The sequence below is a fragment of the Pogona vitticeps genome, chromosome 2 (genome assembly GCF_051106095.1).
Source record: "Pogona vitticeps strain Pit_001003342236 chromosome 2, PviZW2.1, whole genome shotgun sequence".
Classification (NCBI taxonomy): Eukaryota; Metazoa; Chordata; class Lepidosauria; order Squamata; family Agamidae; genus Pogona; species Pogona vitticeps.
The window spans coordinates 220126672-220153269 of NC_135784.1; the positions used below are offsets into that span (position 1 = coordinate 220126672).

General features: G+C 43.2%; 1 protein-coding gene across 10 annotated transcripts in view; it reads right to left on the bottom strand.

The window, feature by feature from the left end:
• Positions 1–26598, bottom strand: part of DENND4C (DENN domain containing 4C) — a 202377-nt gene that overhangs the window by 77082 nt on the left and 98697 nt on the right. For all 10 annotated transcript variants that reach the window (XM_020790381.3, XM_020790378.3, XM_020790382.3 and 7 more), the window contains 2 exons: positions 10973–11073; positions 9639–9857 (listed from right to left, as the gene is read on the bottom strand). In XM_020790381.3, the coding sequence (XP_020646040.3) occupies positions 9639–9857; positions 10973–11073 (320 nt within the window). The remainder of the gene's footprint in view (positions 1–9638; positions 9858–10972; positions 11074–26598) is intronic.

Sequence of the window (26598 nt, forward strand, 5' to 3'; positions counted from 1 at the left end):
TGCTGCGTGCTCTGGTGGCTCACTGCGTGGATGGCCCTGACTGGGGAAGCCTGTGCTGCAGCTGGGAAGGGGGTGTGGGTGGGGCCGCCCCACTTGGGAGGGTCACCGCCTTGCCCACCTCCCGGCCGGTGCCTCACCGCAAGATGCAGCTGCCAGAAAGAAAGAGCGGGAGAGACCTGGAGCAGCTCCCCCTCCTCCCCCTCCTCCTGCTGTCCCTCTCCTCTGCCTCTGCACCACCTGATGAAGGCGCCTCCTCAGCCTTGCGCTGCTGCCTGCATGCTTCTTGGAGAGGAGCAGCCAGAGCTGAGCTGAGATGGAGTTGCAGGGTGAGTGTTGTGATGAGATGGGATATTTGGTTAAAATCATGTACTGAAGAGAGATTATTTAGTAGGTAAATAATGCAAGAGGGATTCCATCTTGGTTCTCTGAGCCTCGTGGCGCAGTGGTTAAACCACTGTACTGCAGCTAAAACTGTGCTCGCGACCTGGGGTTCAAATCCCAGGTAGCCAGCTCAAGGTTGACTCAGCCTTCTATCCTTCCGAGGTCGGTAAAATGACTACCCAGCTCGCTGGGGGGGCAATGTGTAGCCTGCATAATTAAATTGTAAACCGCCCAGAGAGTGCTTGAAGCGCTATGAGGCGGTATATAAGCAGCACGCTTTGCTTTTTTGCTTTGCTTCTCTGCCTAAATGATTTTTGCCATGCTTACAAAGTGTTACTAGTAAGAGATGGGAGAATGCTTTTCTGAGAGCATGAGAAGGACATACTATGATAAGATAGATGGACTTTGTTGTGACTCATTGCAAACCACTGAAAACCCCAATAACATCTGTTACCCATGGGAAGGAAGTCAGGTGGTACAGAAGGACTGTTTGCCTAACGACGCATCATGATTGGATGTCACCGTGAGAAGAAGAAGATAAGGATATGCCAGCTACGCTTGAAAAAGGAACTTTTACCTATGGACAATGACTCGAATGGCTCTCTTGAATTACTCATGGACACTGGTGGATTATTCTTAGGTTATTCGTAGGTTATTTAGAATTAGGACAATATGGCTTAATTACTAGAATAGGACATTTCTTTTACAGGATTTTTCTTTTGTACAGTATTTTTCTTTTTACAGGATAATAATGGACTTTGGACTTCTTACCTAAGTGGACTATTTTGTTTTTCCTGATGGATTACCTGATTGAACTTGAGGGGAGGCATTTTCTTAATTGCCTTTTTAACCAGCTTTTATTCCTTTTCTTGGATTTTTGAATTCTTTTTACTATTTTTGGATACTTGTATATTTTTAATGATTTCTTTAATTCACTACAATTTGGTAATTTACCTGCAATATGATTATTTGCATGCTTTTGCATAAACTGACTTTTTCTTTATGGAATTTACTTTTTTCTTTAATAAAATAATGATTATAAAAATCAATTGGTTTCTTGAACAGTAAACTTTTCTTAGGTCACCTGATGGTATTGCCTCGACCTAGCTTACTTAATGAGTCCTGCCTGTGGAGCATAATAAGTCTAATGACTACAAAGCCCACATGGTTTTCTATCAGAAATATCCTAAGGTACAAGAGTGTTCTTATTAGGGCAGACTTGTGAGAGGGGGTGGTGAGCTCCAGGACTCTCTCAGCACTTTTAGGGTGTGCAAACGCCTGATTACTCTCTGTCTGACCGTCCATGTGTTCTCTAGGGAACCTTGGTCGCTGACAAGTGTGAGGAGAAAATGCTGGTGGTGGACTTTTCAAGTGGGGTTGGGGTGTTGGGGAGAGACAAAGAGGAGCCAGTGGTCCTCCTGGCGGTGCGACTGAAAGGTGATCCTCTTCTCCCTCCCCCCCTTGTCCCTTTCCAAGATGGGCTGCAAAGGCCATCTTGTTCGGCCTCCGAAAAAACTTTCCTGGCCAGTGTGGGCTCAAACTACCGGACTGAGCGGCCAAGAGTCGATCTGGATCCCCCTCCCCCGTTCTACGTTCCTCAAGGATTGGGGAGGTAAGGGGAGCTGCCTTGCTCCTGCGATGTGGGCCAGTGAGGTCGTTTGTTTCTTTTCCTTTAAAAATTTCACTTTAGGGTTGATTGCAAGGGCTAACGTATTGCTCCATGCCAGTCCTCCGTTTTAAACCTGGAAATGAGCCTGGCTTCTCTGCTAATAACAAACCCTGCAGTACACTCTCTAACCGCCGGGGCAAAGGCGCTGCAGAGAAGCTGTAGCTCCTTCCCCGACCAATGGTTAGCAGTTTAAATTCCCTGCCTTTTCCCCACTAGTAACTCAAAGCTCTGGTCGCAAGTCAAAGCAAAATTTTGTGGCCGGAGCTGGTCGTAATTCAAATTGATCGCAAGTCAGGATGTTTGTAAGTCAAGGCACCACTGTAGTGAATAAAGTAAGATACCTGGATATAATAATAACTAAAAAGACAAAGGACTTATTTGAACAAAATCATGAGAAGAAAGGGAAAGAAATTAAGAAAAATTTAGAAAGATGGAAACACTTAAAAATCTCATTGATGGGCAGAATAGCAATTATCAAAATGATGGTATTACCTATATTTGTATTCCTATTTCAGAATATCCCGATAATAATAAATAACAAGCCATTTCATTTGTGGAGAAAACAACTCTCAAATTTTATTTGGCAGGGGAGAAAACCAAGAATAAAACTGAAATACTTGCAAGATGACAAGAAGAGAGGAGGATGGGGTCTCCCAACCTCCAATGGTTGAGAGAGTAGATAAGAATGGAGAATGAAAAAATATTAATACTAGAAAGCAAAGATTTAAAATAGGGACTTCATGCATACTTATGGTAGGGAAAAAAGAAAGTGAACAAAGCTTTTGATAATAATATGATTAGAAAAGCATTAAGAAGAGTATGGGAGAAATATAAAGGGAAATTTTATTGTGGCATTCCAATGTGGATGTTCCCCCATGAAGCTCTCTCAAAGGAAATTGACATAAAGAAAGAGAGATTACTTACCTGTAACTCTGGTTCTTCGACTGGTCATCTGTGAATTCACACTCGTGGGTTAAGTCTGCGCATGCACAGAGGCCTCGGAATATTCTGGAGCTGAAAAGATTGCTAGGACCGTCCCCCTGCACCCCACGTGGCTCACCTGTCCTAGTGGTTACCTCAGTTCCCCAATTCTGCTGCTGCTCAAAGAGAGAGGCAGACGTGACGGACAGAGGGGAGGATGGGCGGGAGGAATACATCGTGATCAAGAGTCCACTCGTGCATCTGGAAACTTTGTCTGCTCAGATGGTCTGCCCAAGCATTGTTCTGAGTGGAAATGTGCATGGCTGATGGGAAGATGTGATGTTCCAGGCACCACTCCCAAAACTGAACAGCTAGGTACAAGAGGGGAAGTGAGTGTGTGCCCCCCTGCTTGTTGATATAATACATTGCTTTAGTATTGTCCGTAGTGACCTGGACCACGGTACCAGTGATGACTGGAAGGAAAGCACGGAACGCCTTGAAAATGGCCAAGAACTCCAAGTTGTTGATATGGAGAAGCTTTTCTTTTGGCAACCATATTGTGTGCACTTGAAGATCTCCGCAGTGTGCTCCCCAGCCCACAGGACTGGCATCGGTTGTCACCTGCGATGTCAACAAAAGTGGTGCAAAGGGATGACCCATGAATAAGTTGGCAGATCCACCACTGAAGTTGGTCAGCCAGCTCACAGGTAACCTGCAGGCACATGTTGGGAACGTCGACAAGGAGACTGAACAGTAACAGGTACCATGCCTGCAGCGAACGCATCTTCAACCTTGCATGCTGGACCCGAGGTGGTGGAAGCCATGAGTCCAAGTAGCTGTTGAGTTTGATGAGCAGTTACATATGCATGCGGATGAAAACGCTGTACTAGAGACTATATTTTGAGTGCACGCTCCCAAGGAAGGCAGGCTCTTGTGTGACAGGAATCGAGCACAGCACCTATGTAATCTACCCTTTGCGAAGGGGGAAGCACCGACTTCTTGAAGTTGACCTTGAGACATAGATCTCCTAGTAGAGACAGAGTGACACTGATGTCTCTTATTGCTTGGTCCTTGGAGTGAGCCACCAGCAACCAGTCATCTATATATGGGAACACTGGGATCCCACGAGTTCAAAGATAAGCTCCCACTTGTGAACACTCTTGGTGCTGATGATAGTCTGAATGGTAAGGCGTTGAACTCGAATGTGGCTCATCCGAGAGAGAAATGGAGGAATTTGCAGTGACTGTATCTGATAGAGATGTGGAAGTATGCATCGCTCAGGCCAATGACTGAAAACCAGCCTCTGTGTTGGATGAACAGAAGGATGCTGTGGTGAACAGCCCTGACCTCACCTGCCCGTCACCGCGGAACATTGACACAGGAGCCAATGGGAGAACGGAAGGCGGAGCCAGGGGGGAGGGAAGCAAGATAAAAAGACTGGTGGAGAGGGTCTAGGGAGGAGACTGGGTGTGGCCTAAAAGTAGTGAAGAGTGAGTAAGAGTGGAAATTGAAGCAGAGAGTTAAGAGTTCTGAAACAATATCATAATCGATTCAAATATAAATGATTTGCAGCCTGTAATTTATCCTATGAGTACTTATTGATTACTAACTTCCCTTGGTAAATAAAAGACTTATGTTTTGACATCACATGTGTCTCAACACTTAATTGATATTAAAGCATTAATATCTGGTGGCAGCGAAGAGGAAGGAAGAGCGAGAACCTTGTGAAGACCAGGGGATTAGGGACTTCAGAGGCAATTGCGACAGATGCGTTCCAAAGTCACCACACGAAAACAGCACTGAGCGATGAAAAAATTTAGGTCCCAAAGATCTAGAATGGGACATAGAGACCTGCCTCTCTTGGGGACCAGAAAGTATCTGGAGAGAAATCCGAGGTCGGACGGATTTGGAGTGACGGGTAATATGGCTGATTTCTTTAGTAGAGTTTGAATTTCTGATTTGAGAGCGGTAGAGGAGGGAGTGTAAATGATTCGAGGAGGTGGGATGGATACATATCTATTGCATATCTGTGTACGATGGTGGAGAGTACCCATGAATCTGTAGTCATATGTGCCCATGTAGGGAAAAAAGGCACAAGATGGACGGAAGAAGTGGAAGATGGGTGGAGAGAAGGAGGAGTCGGGAAGTCAAAGACTCTGTTTGGACTTGTTTTCAGGTTTCCTGTAGGATTGATGGGAATGCTGACATTGATCATGCTGTCGGGATTGATAAGAGGCACACTGATGTGGTAAGTATTTCTGTTTTTCTGGAAATGGTTTGTATGATTGGTAAGGGTACTGGTGTCTCCACTGGTATCTCTGAGCTTTGTAATATGGCTGAACATTGTAAGAACGTGCGGTCTTCCTCATCTTTTGGAGGTTCTCCAGAATGTCATCAGTTTTGGCATCAAATAACTTGGTCCTCAATTCTCATTTTAGAGTCTTCCGAGATATTGGCGGACCGCATGCCTTCAAAGAGCTATTGCTGTCACTAGATGTTTCGAAGCAGCCTCTGTAATATGCCACACAGTAACTCTTTCCTGGCGGGCAAGGGCCATGGCCTCCTGGTGGAAAGAGAGGCCCTGCGGTTTGAGCTCTGCAGGAGCCACTTGCAGAGATGGTAGCGCACAGTAAGCCCCATAGCTGCTATGTAATTCGTAGCCCTGAGGGTGAAAGATGCCAAAGAATAAATTTTGCGTCTGATTATATCAGCTTTCTGCCTTCATTGTTACTTGGAGTGACAGTGGATCTAGCTTGAGGCCGTGCTTGAGTAGCATCGACTACCACTGAGTTTGGGGGTGGATGCTTAGCAAGGAACTCAGTTTCAATGACATGTGTCTTGTAGAGGTTCTCTACTTGACATGACATTTGTGACATCGATGATGGTTTAGACCAGGATTGTTTGATCAACTTAAGCAATGATGGTATGAACCCCACATGCAGTGGAGGCGTCTGGTCCTCAACGATATCCTGGTAAACCTTACTGGACTCTGACTGAGTGTGTTGTTGGACATCAAGGTCTAACGCTTTCACTATTCTCTGTACCATGGCAGAATAAGAAGCAAAATCCTCTGCTGGTGATGGAAGATTTCCATCTCCAATATCAGAGTCCGGGGTCACCAGGTTATGTGAAGACTCATGGAGGGACGTCGAATCTGAGGAGTCAAGATCTGATGAGGACTGTGAAGAAGAAAGCTCGAGAGTATCAGGGAGTGTTCAACTCTGTGACATTTAGCTGGTCAATGATCCTTTAATGACAATGTTGGTATGGCACTCCCCGATGGACATTTCCCATGCTTGGTACCATGCCTGGTACTGAGGGAGGGTTTGGTACAGGTAGCTGAAGTGTGTACCGTGGACGACTGGTCCTGAGAAGTGTTATGTTTGCCCTTTGGGGAAGTCATGGCTGACGTGACTCTATCCTTAGAGGCCACTGGTACCGAACGTTTACTGGCCTTATGTTTCTTTGGTACTGGAGGTGTCAATACTGAGCTGTAATGTCTCTTGCATCTTCTGGTACTGGTGATCAATACTGGTGTAGGAATCTTGTCTTTGTCTGATGACTCGATACAGGTTTGCGTCTCAGATGAAGATGATTCAGATGAGTTCGAAGGATAGCCATATCTGTATAGAATTCTAGGGTCATAGAACTGTTCCATATCATGTTGCCAATACCGATGGTGGTGACGATATGGTATGGTCAGTAGTCCATAAAATGAAGGCTCAAATATCTTGACATGTTTGGGCCAATGCTTTCGAGCCCTAGAGCCTTTTGATAGCCTCAGTCCTGAATGCCTTGGAGGCTGATACACAATGGTATCAGACCGACCAGTATGATGTATCTTGGCTTTCTTCTTTAACTGTAACTGGGTCTGGCATGGAAGGGGGCCCGGAGCCAGACACTGACCCAGAGCCATCCAGCGACCTGAGGCTCGAGTCAGGCAAACACTTCACTGCTGGTACCTCAGCCGAGGTATCCGCCCATGAAGGTGAACCTGCAAGCAGTGGAGGAGGATGCTTCAATATCGGTGGGATCGAATCCTTGTCTGTGTCCAGTCCAGATCAATTGTTTGTAGCAGATCAGAATATTGTTTTACTGTAGGATGATCCTTAGGTGCAGATTTCCTGGACTTTTTGGTTTTGGAAGAGATTGATTTAGATTTGGGCTTAGAAGAAGGCATAGAATGAGTAGTGGATCCAGAGGACTTAGGTTTAGTGACTTTAGACTTCAGAGATTGAACCGGAGAAGCAATAGGAGAGGCGGTTGGTAGTTGAGGGGGTTTGTGGAGTGTCCATTTTAGATGGCAGTCTAAGAGACTAATCCCAGAGGAAGGCACACAGTCTTTGTTGCCTTAACAGCTTGTTTTGTGAAGCTTTTACAGTGTGGACAACCAGCAGTTTGATGGGCTTCACCAAGACAAAATAAACAAGCTTTGTGGGCGCCCAAAGTCGGTATTTTATTAGCACAGGGAGCATACTTTTTTAAGGGGCCTGCTGGGGCCATAAAAGGCAGGAAGACAAAGCAGAGAAAAACAGAGAAACTAGGAGGGAGAGTGTGTGTGGAAATACAATGATCTTTTTATTTTCTTTTCTTTTCTTTTTTTGATTTTGTAGATAATCAGTGATAATCAATGGGAAATACGAACGATTAGAAGAGGAAGGAACTGACAATAACAATTTTCCTTTCAGGTGAACTGATGTAACCACAGGAGAGAGTTCCAAAGAGACCTCTTTTCGCAGTGGAAAAAAAGAATCTGAGGTAATCGCTAGGATGGGCCAACCACGTGGGGTGTGATCCTAGCGATCTTTTCAGCTCCAGAATATTCCAAGGCCTCTGTGCATACGCAGACTTAACCCATTAGTGTGCATTCACAGAGACCACAAATGATAGATGGTTAACATATAAAGATCTATTCATTGAGGAAGATGATGGACAACTAAGATGAAGAACAAGACAAGAAATGAATCAAGTAGGAATAATATGCCAGTGGTTTCCACACAGACAGCTATCAGAAACAATGAAAATGGATAATAAATAAATAAATAGGATTGGTTAAAGAACCTACGGAACTAGACAAGATAATATGCGGGAAAGAAAATCACCAAATCACAAAGTTGTTAAAACTATTATTGGAAAGAACTATGGAACAGGAAGTAATTAAAGAAAATATGACAGATGGATACAGGAATTAGGTAGAACAATTCAAACAGAGGATTGCTTTAGAGCAGGTAATGATAACAAAACCTATTAATAAGTACAGTTTTGAAAGAAAATTACAGTATATGAAAATATTATGTAGATGGTATATGACACCAGAGAAATGGGCAAAGGTGAATTAAAATGAGAACGATAAATTTTGGAGATGTAAGACAATAAATAGAACACTATATAATATGTGGTGGGGTTGCAAATTTATTAGGACATTTTGGAAAGAAATAGAAAAAATAATCACCATAGATTTAAAAATAAAAATGGAGATAAAACCTGAAACTTATTTGTTCAATATGGTAAAGCTAAACTCAAGACAAGAGACAAAAATGTGTTTATATATATTAGGCGCAGCCAGAATTCAAGTGGCAAAACAACAGAAAGACAAGGAGGAACCTTTGGTGGAGGATTGTTTAATAAAATCACAGAAACTAATATTAATGGACAAACTAACAGACTCATTGAAAGGAAAGAGTAGAATGGAGCATGACTCTCAAGGGGGGAAAGTAAAGAATTATCTTAAAGAGAAATGAAAGGAAGATTCCAAACCTGTTCCAAGTGACTTAGGCTTAAATTAGAAGCAGAACTGCTCTCAACAGAAATAAAAACAAAGTAAAGCAGATTCTTAATATGGATATAAAATAAGAATTAAGAAAGCTATTATTAAGATTGCGAAGAAAATAAATGGTGGAAAACAAGGAGGTAAAAATGTTAAAGACTTACTGTCTTTCAAAAGAGATAATAGAAAGTTATTTTGGCTATGTGCTAATATTGTGATAATTATTTACTTATTTTTATAATTTCTTTTTAAAATGCAATAAAGATTAAAAGTAAAAAAATAAACTACTGCATTATTAAAAACTTAAAGGACTGATTTATTAAACATTGGCTGAAATCCTGTTGCCTAAACTTACACTGCATAAGGCTGATATAATCATCCTTTTTTTGGCAATTAAACATTTCCCATCCTCCAGCATCTCAAGGTTGCAAGGGATCCCTTTTATCATGGGGAAGCCACTAAGGGCCTCAGGAGGATGTGTGTGTTTGATTTCCCAAACACTGCCATAGTTGATGTCATCATTAGCCTTCAGTGGAATAAGTTACACTACTGGACAAACTTCCACATTTTACTTTGAATATGTTGTATTCCTTCTTCAGATTACATAGAATAAAAAAACCCAGCAGAATCTATGTATTCGTGAAGGCTTTCACGGCCGGGATCTAATGGTTGTTGTGGGTTTTTCAGGCTCTTTGGCCGTGTTCTGAAGGTTGTTCTTCCACAACAACCAATCTATATATGCATTGCCTGGCATAGCAAAAATGTTGAACTCTGTTCCCATCCCTCCATGAAGTCCTCTCTACCCCTTTCTACATACAAAACTTATTAAAAAGGGATGGGAATATGGTAACTACCATTAGTATTTATTTCAATTAGTATTTTCTGCCTCCTCAAACTTACCCTGAAGATCAAACAAGGAATCTGCAGCAGTGGCTTTATTTGAAGGTGCCTGTGTGATTGGTTTAAGAAATGTTCTGTACCCCTTTAAAATAGATGCCATGAAACGTAGAAAGGCTTCTTGAATCTCCATTTCAAATTGTGTCATCTTCTTCTGCCAAGAGAAGTCTGCCTCTATAGGTGTCATCTCAACTGCAGAGCCTTCTTGGGCTTTTCTGTGAACTGGGGCATAAAGGAAGAGTGGCATTGCATTTTTAAAAATTCTTCTGCCTCCTCCCAAATAAAGTTATCAAAGAAAAAAAGGAGATAGGCTTTTCAAAAACAAACATCCAAGAAAAACCTGGAAATGTAAGAATTAGGACAGTGCAGTTCAAACTAGCATAGCTTTGAATCTGACTATTTTTACTTCTATTAATATGAAACATTAAACCATGTGTTTAATGTTTGATAGTAATACACACATACAAACACAACACACAATCAAGTTAATTCCAATTTATGGTGACAGCAATAATTTAACCCTTCTGTTTTAATGCCTCACCTGCTCCACAGGTTTATTGCTAGATAAATACTGCTAGATAGTTATGTGTGTGCGCAAAAGCATGGGAAAAAACATAATCCACTCTGAGCTCCTTTGTGAAAATTAGGGAATAAAATTGTAATAATTTAAAATCATGTCTTTTTACACAAATGTACCTTTCCTTTTTGACTTGTGTCTTTGCGCCCAATTTCAGGAAGAACCAGCTTGATACTCTTTTTTTATGAAATCCAACAGCATGTGAGCATGACCTCTGTTCACAAAAGAGGACTTTCTCTTCCCTTCCTCCCTACCACCCCCACAATCTGTTCCAAAGGATTCTCCAGATCTCCAGAACACAATCTGAATGGGCAAAGGGAGAGAGAATAACTTCCTCCCTGTTCTGACAGAAGCCGCTCAGTCTGTGAGAGGGTTTATGTGGATCCCTCTCCTTGCACTCAGAAGACAAGTCAGCAGAAATTTCAAGTGGAAATGAAAGGCCTTGCAGTCAAGCTGCTAAAAGAAAACACCTACTGCTTCATAATGAGCAAGAGTCCGTATGAGGCATTCTATACCAGTGGTCCCCAACCTGGGGCCTCCAGATGTTCTTGAATTTCAACTCCCAGAAATCCTGGCCAGCAGAGGTGGTGGTGAAGGCATCTGGGAGTTGTAGTCCAAAAACATCAGGAGGCCCAAGGTTGGGGACCACTATTCTATACTAAGCTTTGAGGAAACAGTGCAACTTCAAAGTCTTTCCATTATTATGACATTCTTCTTTTGATTAAAAGCAGGTTTTTTTTTACTCTTTCCAGTGTCTTACCTAATGCCAACTGTGGGTACAGTTTCTTTAAGGTGCTGAGAAGGTTTTTGCATGGCTTCTTAGGAAGCTGCTTCCAGTTCATGTTCTTCTTATCATCTGATCTATATCACACATCAATTCAAAATTAGGAAAGTTATAAAGATGAAAAATGTATTGCTTCATTCTTAGGACAGTGGTGGCAAACCTTTCTGGGCTCGTGTGCCCAAACTGGAGAAAAAACAACAACAACCACTGCCAGAAGTGCTGGCGGTGGAACTGGAAGTGGTGAAAGGAAGGGGGAGTCCCGGCATGAGGTGCCTCGAGACCCCACTCCGGATCCACCTGCTGAAGCGCCAGCACCGCGGCTGCAGCTGCGTTCACAGGTTTGGCTGCGTGGGGGGGGGGGGGGCGAAGTAGCAATCTGGTGACTTATGACTCACGTGACAGCAGAAAGGGCTCAACGTGCCAGCTGTGGCACGCGTGCCATAGGTTCGCCATCGCTGTACTAGGACTTCTTAATATCTAAATATGAAGAGAATTCAAAAGTACCCACAAGCAACTCTTAAACGCTTTTTCTTTCTCAAATGGAACATCTGGTAGCAGCCATTTCATTTTTATACAAAGAAAGCAACAGAGCCTCTCCACTGAATTGGGATCTAATCCCAACTATTTTTCTTCAAGCTTGATTTTGGCATCATTTCAAATGGCATCATTCCTGCACTCTTAAACATCACTTTCTACATTTTAACTGTGGCACTTCCCCGCCCCCAGTGAAAAACATAGTTACTCAGGTGCAGTTCCATTTGGAAAATCTATACAGTAGTACCTCGACTTGAGAACATCCCTATATAAGAACGAATCGAGTTAAGAACGGCTCCGTTTGCAAAAAGTTGCTTCGACTTGAGAACGGAGCCTAGACTTCAGAATCCAAAACAGAAAACAAACTTTCCTGCCCTTTTTTTTTTTACTTACATTCACCTTAGGTCAAAAGAAGAAAAAAATAATCACCCCCTAGTGGTAGATACGGATTAACCGGCTTTCATTAGTTCCTATGGGAACTAATGCTTCGACTTAAGAACAGTGCCTCGACTTTAGAACGAAAAACAGGAGATATGGATTAAATGGTTTTAAATGCATTCCTATGGGAAATGGTGCTTCAACTTAAGAATGTTTTGACTTAAGAACGCAGTCCCAATACGGATTAAGTTCTTAAGTCAAGGTACCACTGCAACTTCATATCTTTACCAAATTTTTAAATGTGAATGACTCCTGAATACAAAAGCATTTTATAATATGTAGAAATCAAAATGTACAAAGTCACTCTCATCCTTTTCAAAACTTAGCAAATATACAGGAAGAACTGGAAATACACAGTGAATGAATCTGTACGTCATTCCTCTGGCACAGCAATTAATGCAAAGTTCAGAAACTATATATTTTGATATGGCACAGTGGTGGTATGTGGCGGAAAGCCCACGTCACTCCTGTCCATCATATGGAGCTCATGTGCAGGAACTTATGATAGGACAGGGGGCGGAGCTAGAGTGGCAGTTAGACAGCTAGAAAGAAAGGGAAAGTGAGGAGATTGAATTGAGGGGAGGGAGGATATTGAATTGAGAGAGTTATGACAGAGATTGGAAAGTAGGAGTGTTAAATAGGAAAGAGAAGGAATAGTGAATAGATAGATAGTCAAAGAGCATTGTTGAAGGGGTTATTGTGAATAAGTATATGCAAGCAAACGTGTAAACAAACCCAAGTACTTTAATGAGATATCTTAAACAGAAATAAAAGAACATCTGTGATCTACGGTGGTGGGGAACACAGTTATATTGTATTTTGATTTGTGTATTTTATGTTTATGTTTTAGATAAATAAAAACTTTAATTTTTTTCTTAAAAAATAACAGAGATAGTGGCAGATGCCTTACTGAATTACGTGTTGCATGCGCTTCGCTTCTGAGATAGTCGCTGATTTGGGAACCTCGTTTACATCTAGATGAAAGAAAAGGCTGTGGCAACTTGGTGGCATAACTCACATGACATCATCCTCATATCATCCCCAAACTAATGGGTTAGTGGAGAAATTTAATGGGACCCTCATGCGTATGATCAGAGCTTACACTGCTGAAAACTCCAATGACTGGGATCACAAATTGCAACACTTACTGTATGCATATCGATATGTGCCCCAGGAAAGCACTGGATTCAGTCCATTTGAACTGTTATTTGGGCAGAAAGTGCGGGGACCCCTAGATTTACTCTGGCAGAACTGGGAGGAACAAAAGGGGAAGCTCCTGAGACAGTGATACAGTATATAGACACCCTAATGAACTCCTTGCAGCAGTCTCTGAAGTTAGCAACAGAAAACTTGCAGAGCCAGCAAGGGAAGCAAAAGCTATGGTATGATAAAAGGGCCAGAGAGAGAACATTCAATCCTGGAGATGAAGTGTTGATGTTGAAACCTATTAAAGGGAATACTATAAAATGTAATTAAATTGGGCAGGTCCTTTTAGAATAGTCTCCAAAATGAGGGAAGTAAATTAAATAATTCAGGAGGAGGGAGATGCAGGTCGAAGAGTGGTCCATGTAAACATCATCAAGCCTTACTATAGAAAGGAAAATGTTGTCCTATATGCCATGAAAGAAGCAGACAACGGAAGACTTGAATTACCCTATTGGGAAGGGAGGGACGAACCAAAATATAACCCTGAAGAGGTTAAGATCTACCACACACTATCCCCAGAGCAACAAAATGAAGCGAGAGCCTTGCTGATGAAATACAAGCAGGTCTTCTCAAACAAGCCTGGTGTAGCAAAGGGAGCAGTGCACAAAATTGATACAGGAGATGCATCTCCACAAGCTGTCACACCTTACAGAGTGACAGGTCCATATGTGACCAAGGTTCGCCAGGAACTAGATGAAATGCTTAAAGAAAAAAACATTGTTCCTTCATCTAGCCTGTGGGCAGCCCCAATAGTATTAGTGGACAAACCTGATGGCAGCATCTGCTTTTGCACAGATTACTGAAAACTGAACCACGTCATGAAGCCTGATGCTTACCCGATGCCCGTTAGACGATTTAATCAAAACTATAGGGGGATGTCAGTTTATATCCAGTCTAGATCTGACTAAAGGGTTCTGGCACGTGGGGCTAGACCCAAAAGACCAGGAAAAGGCCACGTTCTGTAGCCCTTTTGGATTATAAGAGTTCAGGATCTTGAGTTTTGGATTGCGAAACGCACCAGCGACATTTCAAAGAGTCATGGACCAAACATTACAAGGGCTTAGGGAATTCACTGTAGCATACATCAACAATATAGGGATCTATAGTCAGACGCGGGAAGATCACCTCTGCTATATCAAGACAGTGCTACAAAGACTAAATGAGACCGGGTTAACAGTGAAGGTTAGTAAATGCCAGCTGGGTAGCTCGGAATTAAAATACTTAGGCCATATAGTAGGGGGAGGAATAATCAAACCCCCTAGACCTACATCAAAGAAAAAAGTTAGATCTTTCTTAAGGTTAGTCGGCTATTATTGGCGCTTTATACCAAATTTCAGCGAGATAGCTGCCCCTTTATGTGACTTAACACACAAAAGAAAGGCTGAAAAGATCCAGTGGACGAGCGACTGCGAGGAGGCCTTTGGGAAGTTGAAGACTGTGTTGATGACCGGTCCTGTCCTGAGAGCTCCTGGTTTCTAGCGGGAATTCACCGTCTTCACGGACACATCCAACATCAGGCTGGGAGCCATGCTGAGCCAGGCGGACGACAACAGAGATCATCATCCCATGACATACCTGAGTAAGAAACTACAGGTGGGCGAGAGACACCTGTCCACAATCAAACGTGAGTGTCTTGCAATCGTATGGGCATTACAGAAGCTCAGGCCATACATACGGGGAAGACATTTTGTTCTTTGCACGGACCATTCTCCACTGCTGTGGCTGAGAACTATAAGGGCAAATAATAACAAGTTAATGAGGTGGACCCTACTGCTACAGGAGTTTGATTTTGAAATCTGGAGCATAAAAGGGACTCAAAATGTAGTGGCCAATGCATTGTCAAGAAGATCGGAAGACTGATAGATGGAAAAGAAGAAATAAGTAACTTACAATGTAATAAACTATTCTAGTTATGTACAAATAAGAGAAGTAATTAAAAATGTAATTTTTAGATGAATTAATGGTAAGTAGTGATAAAAGTAACAGCATTGTAGTAAATAAATTATAAGACATGCAGATGTTGATTGATGTATTTTAAATGTGTAAAGTGATAAGACTAATATGTGTTAAACCGTGATCAATAATAACATGCATGCCTAGCTACTGCATAAAAGAGTAAGTATAAATGTGATTTAAATGTGTAACTGAGAACTGTATTGAGAAAAAAATTGTTTGAAATAAATTGCTATATGATTCACACGTTGTTCATGAGGGTAAACTACTGTAAGTTTTACCCCATGAAACAAACTTTCCAAGGGGGGAGGTACATGGCAGAATGCCCACATCACTCCTGTCCTTCATATGGAGCTCATGTGCAGGAGCCTATGATAGGACAGGAGGGGCGGAGCTAGAGTGACAGTTAGACGGCTAGAGAGAAAGGGAGACTGAGGAGACTGAATTGAGGGGAGGGTGGATATTGAATTGAGAGAGTTATGACAGAGATTGGAAAGTAGGAGTGTTAAAGAGAATGGGAAAGAGTAAGAAAGAATAGTGACTAGATAGTCAAAGAGTATTGTTGAAGTGGTTTTTGTGAATAAGTATATGCAAGCAAACATGTAATCAAACCCAAGTACTTTAATGAGTGATCTTAAACAGAAATAAAAGAACATCTGTGATTTACCAAATAAAAGATCAATAAACCTGTTGTATTGGCAGCACGCACTATATTTGGTATAGTGTGGCCTAGATCCACTAGTGGCAGAGTTAAAAGAGTAAACGCATCCAGAAGGTGGAACTGAGTATTTGGGGAGAACAAGCAAGGGACACTGAGTGGATGCGATAGGCACATTTAGTTTTTATCAGGCATTCACAGACTGGGACCACAGATGCATTCAAAAATAAAAAGACCTGTTTCAACCTTATTTTTGAAAAAAGTAGCATGGAGGATAAACAGGCTCCAAGAAAGCACAAACCAAATCAACTTCACTCAAAGCCTGTACCCTGTATATGTGCATATTTGGCAACCACTTGTTGGCATGTAAGATCAAGGCCAGGCTTTAAATACAGGGTTATGTTTTGGGACACATGTGCATGCATAGCTGCAACAGAAAGCTTTCCAGTTTCTCTCCAACCATTTCCAATGCAGAAAAGACAGTGTGAGGCTAAAGAGAGGCTAAAGTCTTCTGCTAAAGAAAAGAAAGCAAGTTCTTCTCTTGGAGGAACTGCTGCAATCAAATCCAGAAGTACAGTTTGGGTTATGGGTGTAGTTCATCTACAGGACCATACATTCCATATATAGGATCATGACTCATACTGGAACTGATGACCATTCAACAAGTAAAACACATTCAACATATTGCATTTTTCTTGGTGCTGAAACTAAATGCTTCCAATATTTCAGAGAAATGAAATTGCACTTTAACACAACAATGGCCAAACTCCTGCTGGGGTACATCGTATAAGGCAGCAGCATCAATTTTTCAGAGACTATACATCTCGGACCTCTGTCCCAAAGCTCCCATGTAAATCTTTTCATTATCAGGAAGTTATGGGATTGGGAAGGGGAAATTTTTCACTATCAAAAATCATAACTGGCAGTGTTGATTTTCATTAACTAAAGACTTCCCTTTCCCATCCCACAAGTTCAGCAGCCTCCTAACAATGAACAGGATTACAGGGAAACCTTAGGAGATAAACCAGAAATGTTTAATTTCTCAAAAATCACCATGGCTATGCCATCTGACTTACACAGCATAAATCACACCAATACGATTTCAGCCACAGATGCATAACGCATAATAGGAAAAAAATACAACTAGGGAAAAAGTGGTTTGTGGCCCAAAATATACAGTAAAGTATACAGGTATAACTGAAGTGTAGAATCTGATTCATTCAGGGTTGAATTACAGGAAATTGTAAGAGGGAGAGAGAAATTTGAAGTGAACTTCAGCATAGTTCCCTACATAACAAAGCAACAGCAAGTTAGGAATTCTGTGTAGGATTGTTGCTTTTGAGCCTCGTGGCGCAGTGGTTAAAACGCTGTACTGCAGCTAAAACTGTGCTCACGACCTGGGGTTCAAATCCCAGGTAGCCGGCTCAAGGTTGACTCAACCTTCCATCCTTCCGAGGTCGGTAAAATGAGTACCCAGCTTGCTGGGGGGGGCAATGTGTAGCCTGTATAATTAAAAAATTGTAAACCGCCCGGAGAGTGCTTGTAGCGCTATGGGGCGGTATAGAAGTCTAATAAATAAATAAATAAAATAAATTTGTTGAGTGGGATTAAGCAACTCAGCTGTAGCCTGTAATCAATATTTCAATTTTAGTTCATTTACATTTTCACCTTTTTAATGGAAGTCTCCCCTGGCTGGTCTCACAATTAAATTGACTCAGTATGCTTTTGTTTAAACAACTGTTTCTCAAAAGGAAGTAAAACAGTCAGAAGTGAGCTGGAACTTTAATTACTTCAACAATGAATCTTTCTCCGCATCCCTTTGAAATACCAGCTAGGGAGGCATTATTCCAGCAGCGAATGCTGTACCTGTCTCAAGCACAACATTGAAACTATTTTATGTATTCAGTCAATGCTGGTTATTCTCTACTTATGAAATAATAAGCGGTACCTTTATTACAGTAGATCACTAAAAAACTGAGCAAACTAAACTTTCATGGATAAAATCCCACTTCTTCAGGCTTATGCACCAATATTTATGGATAGTGCAGAAAAACTGAAAATAAAATTCCCAGGCCTGCTTGTTGTAAGTTCAAACCAAGACTGCAAACCACTGTGAAATCTGCCATGAATTTTTGGGACTTTTATTTACAATTTTTCAGCGCTCTCCTTAAATATTGGTGCATAAGCCTGCAGAAGTAAGATTTTGTCCATGAAAGCTTGCTGTTTGTTTGATGTTTAAATACTCTAATAAAAGTATCATCTGCTCTTGCATTTATGTAATCTTGAAGACCACTCAGGCTTTTCTTAATTTATTCTCCATCTTGTTTTACTTCATGAGATGCATACTTATTTTAATATTGTCGACAGAAGATACAAGCCTTTTAAAGAGAAAGGACAGCATAAGATGGATTTCAGCAATTCTTCTTACTGAAAGTTACCTACTCTAATTTACAGTTATTGTGAACTATCAAAAGTATATCAGAGCATTTTGGACTACAATTTCAAGATGACAGCAGATGCCACATCTCTATTTTGTAGATATAGAACAATAAACAAGCAAGATTTGGAGGGGGTGGTGAAGAAGTTAGAAAGAATTCTAAAAAATGTCAGGGGCAGTATAAAAATTGCTGGGTTTCCCTAACACCTAGATGTGTATTTAAGAAATACCCTACTGTCACCATACAACGGACCTTCCTCCTAACAAACATTAGCTAGCATCTTAAAATATGGCTTTCCATCCCAGTCTAACGTATACTAACAGTTTGTTATTGTCAGTTCTGCTAAAAGACTGAAACCAACTGAAGACAGACAATGAAGAGGATGTCTAGAGAATTAAAACTATTCAACATTTTTCTGGCAGCCAGTAATGCTTCCATCACCATCCTACAATATATCCACTAGCACTTGACACAGAAGATCCACTTATCTATGACGTGTCACTTCTGTAATGGTACTTTCCCTTCCAGAGATCTGTTGTTCTTCCTGTTCCTCAATGTAATATCATCTTTGCATGTTACATATAGAAGATGTCACATAACTGATGGACTGTAATATTAAGATACTGTACATAACTACAAATTTTTACAATACATAGTGTGTACCGTACAGGGAAAAACATACTATTCATAATTGTAGTCTTAAGATATTATATTCACACAACCAACATTCCTATTTCAAAGTAAGATACAGTGATAATCACACAATGCCAGTTTAGCACATAATACACACAGTTTTCCTCAACTGGGGTTTCTGACAGATAGTTCCAGCAGAACAAGCCTTGAGAACAAGCCTCTCGCACCGAAGCTGAGAGACAGAGTTGTGAACCAGGCTATCCTCATCAATTCATATTCTATCTCTACAATACCTTTGATCTCCTAGCCTTGAGCTACACCACTCTGAATATTCTGCTACCACTGTACAAGCAGCCTTCCTCCTAACAAACCCTGAATACACCAATCATGCGTGATTACAGAAGCTTAGTAAGGCTGGGTCTGACTAACAATTTGATGGCTCACTGCAAAGGATCTCCAGGTAGGACTAGGAAATAATTCTGCCTGAACACCTGGAATACCATTGCCCATCAGAATTGACAGTATTGGGTTAGGGTGGGGCACAACACACCCACCAGTGAATGCAACACACCCCCTGGGAGGGCAACATGCCCACCATGCATGCGTGTGGGGGCGGAGCTCTGTCTCAGCGACCCAGTCCTGGGAAGCCCACAGATCAGCACTAGGCCACAGACTGGGGGTAGGGGACCCCTGCCATAGTGCACCATCTGCCCCTGGCCCCCGCGCATGGAGCACACCCACCCCAACCAGTCCATGGTTCCAAAAAGGTTGGGGACTGCTGCACTATGGCATTGAAGAGAGAGAGGTTCCACGCCTGGAGGGATCTTCAGGCAAGTGTGCTGTACCACAGCCGTCATTGATGCCATAATGCCTAAAAGAAGCTGAGTCTGATGGGCGGATACCAGGGCTCCCGGAGGGATGTTTTGCTATCCTATCCTCCAGAGGAAAAGTCCGGCCTAACATAGAGCTGAGAACTACTCCTATATAGGAGACTCACTGGGTTGGTTGAAGAGTAGATTTTGCCAGGTTGACTTGGAGGTCTAGGGTCGATAACAATGATAGAGTTGTTTGTGTATCCTGTTCGGCCTGGGCTCAAGATGGCGATACTAGCAGCCAATCATCTAAGTACAGGAAAACAGTGATGCCTCAAAGGCGAGGATATGCTGCCACCAGAGCTAGGCACTTTGTTAACACTTGTGAGGCAGTAGACAAGCCAAAAGGAAGGGCCTTGAACTCGTATGTCACTTCCTTGACAGAAAACCTGAGGATGCGCCAATGGTCCAGGCGTATGCTTATGTGGAAGCAAGCATCCTTGAGATCTATGACGGTGAACCAGTCACCCTGTTGGAGCATCTGGATGGGGCATCCAAAGAAATCATGCGAAATCACCAGGGAGTGATGTAGGATGGAGACCACCGTCCTTTTTGGAACTGTAAAATAACAGAAGTAAAAACCGAGTGTCACATCTGCTTGATGTACCTGCGTCGTGGCATCCTTTTGAAATAAAGAGCATATTCCATCTTCCAAAGCAGGGGAGGGATTAGTAGTCTTGAGCAATCCTGTCGTGGGAAGGGTGTCAAATTCGATGGCATAGACTCTGGCAATGATAGTGAGGACCCAATAATTTGTGGTGATACTTTGCCAAATGTTGAAGAAAGGGGCTAGACAAATTGAAGGATCGATGACTGCTGGCGCCTGCACAAAGTCAAAGATTCTGTCACAATGTGCGGTCCTGACAGTGTGCCTGCTGCCGAGGACACTCTTTTCCTGCCTGCTGATGAAAAGGGGCAGGTGGGAGTCGTGAGGCATGAGATCTTTGTTGGTCCTGAGTGGGCCTGTAAGTGTATGGATGATACTGCTGGCTGGTGTACAATATGGCGGTTTTCCTTAGCTTCATCTGTTTTCTCATCAGACCCAACCCATCAAAGGGAAGGTCCTTGATCCTGGACCTGGCATCTTCCGAAATGCCTGCCGAGGATAACCAGGCATGGTGGCGTAAGGTGACTGCGTTGGCTATCTGTTTAGAGGTGGCATCCACGATGTGCCACGCTGCAATGTACTCTTGATGTAGTATGGTGGAAGCTCAAAGAGCCTCGTCCTCTTAAAGCCCTGGTGGAGATAGTAGGTGTTGGAGGGTATCGAGCGATGCCGGTAAGTTTTGAGCACGGCAGGAGGCTTTAGATCAGTGGTGCCCAATCTTTTTAACTCCACAGACCGGTTGGGGAAGGTGCGGCACCCCCCCATGATCACGCACATGCGCGAAGGAGCAGAGAGGTGCTAGTGCATGCTTACGCACATGCGTAAAGAGTGGGGAAGCACTTGGGGGCACTTGTGAAGGGTGGGGGGCACTCTCTCACGCAGGCAGGGGCTGTGGGGGGGCAGGAGGGCGTGTGGGGGGAGATCTGTGTCCGCGGCCCAGTCCGGCCCAGGACATGGACAGGCACTAGGCCACGGATCCGGGGTTGGGGAGCCCTGCTCTAGATTGAGTCTTCTGTTTTCTTTTCCTATGAGGCCCTGACAGAATTGATTCTGGAGGTGACTGGAGATACTGAGCCTGGATGGGAAAGTGGGCTAACCTGTGTCAACTGCATGATCTCGGCCGAGGTATTCCCCCAGTCAGAAGACTGTCTAAATTCTAGGGATAGTGTGCATCAGGCATTGGGGGAGGGGCCTCCGCATCTCCCGACAGTATGCTGAGGTATAAAGGCTCATACTGGGGTCGATCTGCAGCCAGAGGTGAAGTTGTGGCCTTGTTCTGCGAGCCCAATGGCTTTTTCTTCTTTTTTGGCACCAAAACCAAGGGAGGCTTCGGTATCGACACTGTAGCAGTCAACTTCAAGACCAAAGAAGATGGATGGGACTTTGACACCATCTTAGCTGCTTTTGATGCTTTATAAGATGGCGAACGGCCTGAATCCAGAGAAAGCTCCGCTGAACGAGCTTGGGCGTGAGCGCTCCCTCACCCCTTCACATATGCACCCCCATGTGCAAAGCAGCTGTGGTGAGGGGAGTGTGTGCGGGGGAGGAGGAGGTCTCTTTGCGGCCTGGTCGTGGTGGCGACGGGGGTGGCAAAGAGCCGAGAGGCTGAGCATGGCCAGATGCTCTGGCTACTCACCTCCTGGCGGGCTCCAATGGGACCGGGGTTGGCACTCCTCGCCGCCCTCAGCAGGCCGATGCTACCACTGGTGCCTCTAGTTCTGGAACGGGCACCAGTGGCTGCTTGCCAGGGCGGCCGTGTCGGTCCTTGGTGCCCTCTGCCATTTGAATTTAGCGCAGAGGGCATTGGACTCCCAGGCTGTTGTATAGTCTCTATAAAATCCTCATTTTTTTTGTCTTGATTATACATCGATTGTAGTTGCAATTGGGGCCACCTTGAAAAAGTCAGTCCTTGGCTCTATAGAGACTATACAACACTTGCTCCTTCATGGATTGCTGCCTTGTCATGGCGAAGGGGCTTGACTAATTCAGAGAAGCTATGGGCTATGCCGTGCAGGGACATCCAAGACAGACAGGTCATAGTGGAGAGTTCCGACTAAACGCAATCCACCTGGAGTAGGAATTGGCAAGCCACTCCAGTATCTTTGCCAAGAATATACCATGAACAGAAACAAAAGGCTAAAAGATATGACGCTGGAAGATGGGACCCTCAGGTTGAAAGGCATCCAACATGCTACTGAGGAAGAGTGGAGGACAAGTACAAGTAGCTCCAGAGCTAATGAAGTGGTTGGGCCAAAGCCGAAAGGACGCTCAGCTGTGGACGTGCCTGGAAGTGAAACGAAAGTCCGATGCTGCAAAGAAAAATACTGCATAGGAACCTGGAATGCAAGATCTATGAACCTTGGGAAGATGGAGGTGGTCAAACAGGAGATGGCAAGAATAAACATTGACATCCTGGGCGTCGGTGAACTAAAATGGACAGGAATGGGCAAATTCAATTCAGATGAATAGCATATCTGCTATTGTGGGCAAAAAGACCCCAGAAGGAATGTAGCCCACATAGTCAGCAAAAGAGTGGGAAAAGCTGTGTGTGTGTGTGTTTAGTCGTTTAGTCGTGTCCGACTCTTCGTGACCCCATGGACCAGAGCACGCCAGGCCCTCCTGTCTTCTACTGCCTCCCGGAGTTGTGTCAGGTTCATGTTGGTTGCTTCGCAGACACTGTCCAGCCATCTCATCCTCGGTCGTCCCCTTCTCCTCTTGCCATCACACTTTCCCAACATCAGGGTCTTTTCCAGGGAGTCTTTTCTTCTCATTAGATGGCCAAAATACTGGAGCCTCAGCTTCAGGATCTGTCCTTCCAGTGAGCACTCAGGGTTGATTTCCTTTAGAACTGATAGGTTTGTTCTCCTTGCAGTCCAGGGGATTCTCAAGAGCCTCCTCCAGCACCACAATTCAAAGGCATCAATTCTTCGGCGGTCTGCTTTCTTTATGGTCCAGCTCTCACTTCCATACATCACGACAGGAAAAACCATAGCTTTGACTATTCGGACTTTTGTTGGCAAGGTGATGTCTCTGCTTTTCAAGATGCTGTCCAGATTTGTCATCGCTTTCCTCCCAAGAAGAAGGCGCCTTTTAATTTCAGGGCTGCTGTCTCCATCTGCAGTGATCATGGAGCCCAGGAAGATAAAATTTGACACTGCCTCCATATCTTCCCCTTCTATTTCCCAGGAGGTGATGGGACCAGTGGCCATGATCTTAGTTTTTTTGATGTTGAGTTTCAGACCGTTTTTTGCACTCTCCTCTTTCACTCTCATTACAAGGTTCTTTAATTCCTCCTCACTTTCTGCCATCAGAGTGGTATCATCTGCATATCGGAGGTTGTTGATATTTCTTCCGGCAATCTTAATTCCGGCTTGGGTTTCTTCCAGTCCAGCCTTCCGCATGATGTATTCTGCATATAAGTTAAATAAGCTGGGGGACAATATACAGCCTTGCCGTACTCCTTTCCCAATTTTGAACCACTCAGTTGTTCCATGACCAGTTCTAACTGTTGCTTCCTGTCCCACATATAGGTTTCTCAGGAGACAGATAAAGTGGTCAGGCACTCCCATTTCTTTAAGAACTTGCCATAGTTTGCTGTGGTCCACACAGTCAAAGGCTTTCGCATAGTCAATGAAGCAGAAGTAGATATTTTTCTGGAACTCTCTGGCTTTCTCCATAATCCAGCGCAAGTTAGCAATTTGGTCTCGAGTTCCTCTGCCTCTTCGGAATCCAGCTTGTACTTCTGGGAGTTCTCGGTCCACATACTGCTGAAGCCTACCTTGTAGGATTTTGAGCATAACCTTGCTAGCGTGCGAAATGAGTGCAATTGTACGGTAGTTGGAGCATTCTTTGGCACTGCCTTTCTTTGGGATTGGGATGTAGACTGATCTTTTCCAATCCTCTGGCCACTGTTGAGTTTTCCAAACTTGCTGGCATATTGAATGTAGCACCTTAACAGCATCATCTTTCAAGATTTTAAATAGTTCAACTGGAATGCCATCACCTCCACTGGCCTTGTTGTTAGCCAGGCTTTCTAAGGCCCACTTGACTTCGCTCTCCAGGATGTCTGGCTCAAGGTCAGCAACTACATTGTCTGGGTTGTCCGGGATATCCACATCTTTCTGATATAATTCCTCTGTGTATTCTTGCCACCTCTTCTTGACGTCTTCTGCTTCTGTTAGGTCCCTCCCATTTTTGTCTTTTATCATGTTCATCTTTGCGCAAAATGTTCCTCTAATATGTCCAATTTTCCTGAACAGATCTCTGGTCTTTCCTTTTCTGTTATCGTCCTCTATTTCTTTGCATTGGTCATTTAAGAAGGCCCTCTTGTCTCTCCTTGCTATTCTTTGGAAGTCTGAATTCAAGTTTCTGTAACTTTCCCTATCTCCCTTGCATTTTGCTTCCCTTCTCCTCTCTGCTATTTCTAAGGCCTCGTTGGACAGCCACTTTGCTTTCTTGCATTTCCTTTTCTTTGGGATGGTTTTCGTTGCTGCCTCCTGGACAATGTTACGAGCCTCTATCCAAAGTTCTTCAGGCACTCTCTCCACCAAATCTAGTTCCTTAAATCTGTTCTTTACTTCCACTGTGTATTCATAAGGGATTTGGTTTAGATTATACCTGAGTGGCCCAGTGGTTTTTCCTAATCTCTTCAGTCTAAGCTTGAATTTTGCTATGAGAAGCTGATGATCAGAACCGCAGTCAGCTCCAGGTCTTGTTTTTGCTGACTGTATAGAGCTTCTCCATCTTTGGCTGCAGAGAATATAATCAATCTGATTTCGATATTGCCCATCTGGGAAAAGCTGTAATGGGATATAATCTCAAAAATGATAGAATGATTTCAATATGAATCCAGGGCAGACCTTTCAACATCACAATAATCCAAGTTTATGCATCAACCACCAATGCTGAGGAGACTGAAACTGACCAATTCTATGAAGACTTACATAGAATGTAAGCTCTGTGTTACATAGAGCTCTATCTTACATAGAATGTAAGCTAGGTTGGCGGGAGCGGTCCCAGGTCCCGCCAACCTAGCGGTTCGAAAGCACGTAAAAATGTGAGTAGATACAGTAAATAGGAACCACCTCGGTGGGAAGGTAACAGAGTTCCGTGTCTAAGTCGCACTGGCCATGTGACCATGGAAGATTGTCTTCAGACAAAACGCTGGATCTAGGGCTTGGAAACGGGGATGAGCACCGCCCCCTAGAGTCGAACACGACTGGACAAAAATTGCCAAGGGGAACCTTTACCTTTACCTTTACCATGAAGACTTACAATATCTTCTAGAACTGACACCAAAGAAAGATGTTCTTTTCATTACAGGGGATTGGAATGCTAAAGTAGGGAGACAAGAGATAAAAGGAACAACAGGAAAGTTTGGCCTTGGAGTTCAAAACGAAGCAGGGCAAAGGCTAATAGAGTTTTGTCAAGAGAACAAGCTGGTCATCGCAAACACTCTTTTCCAACAACACACGAGGCGACTCTACACATGGAAATCACCAGATGGGCAATACAGTGGACCCTTGACTTACAGACGGCTTGACTTACAGACTTTTTGAGTTACAGACTTCTCTGGCCGCAAAATTTAGGTTTGACTTGCAGACTGAGATTTGACTTACAGACCGGGAAAAAACCAAAATGGAACAAAAACGGCCTGTTACGGGATTAATCAGTTTTCAATGCACTGTAGGTCAATGGAGACTTGACTTACAGACTTTTTGACTTGAGAACCGCCTTCCAATACGGATTAAGTTCTCAAGTCAAGACCCCACTGTACCATAATCAGATTGATTATATTCTCTGCAGCCAAAGATGGAGAAGCTCTATACAGTCAGCAAAAACCTGGAGCTGATTGTGGCCCTGATCATCAGCTTCTCATAGCAAAATTCAAGCTTAAATGAAGAAAGTAGGAAAAACCACTGGGCTTGGCAGGTATAGTTGAAACCAAAACCCTTATGAATACACAGTGGAAGTGAAGAACAGATTTAAGGAACTCGATTTGGTGGACATGCTCGTAACATTGTATAGGAGGCAGCAACAAAAACCATCCCAAAGAAAAGGAAATGCAAGAAAGCAAAGTGGCTGTCCAATGAGGCCTTAGAAATAGCAGAGAAGAGAAACAAAATGTAAGGGAGATATTAAAGGAACATTTTGTGCAAAGATGAATATGATAAAGGACAGTTCTAACTGTTGCTTCCTGTCCCATGTATAGGTTTCTCAGGAGATACATAAGGTGGTGAGGGACCTAACAGAAACAGAAGACA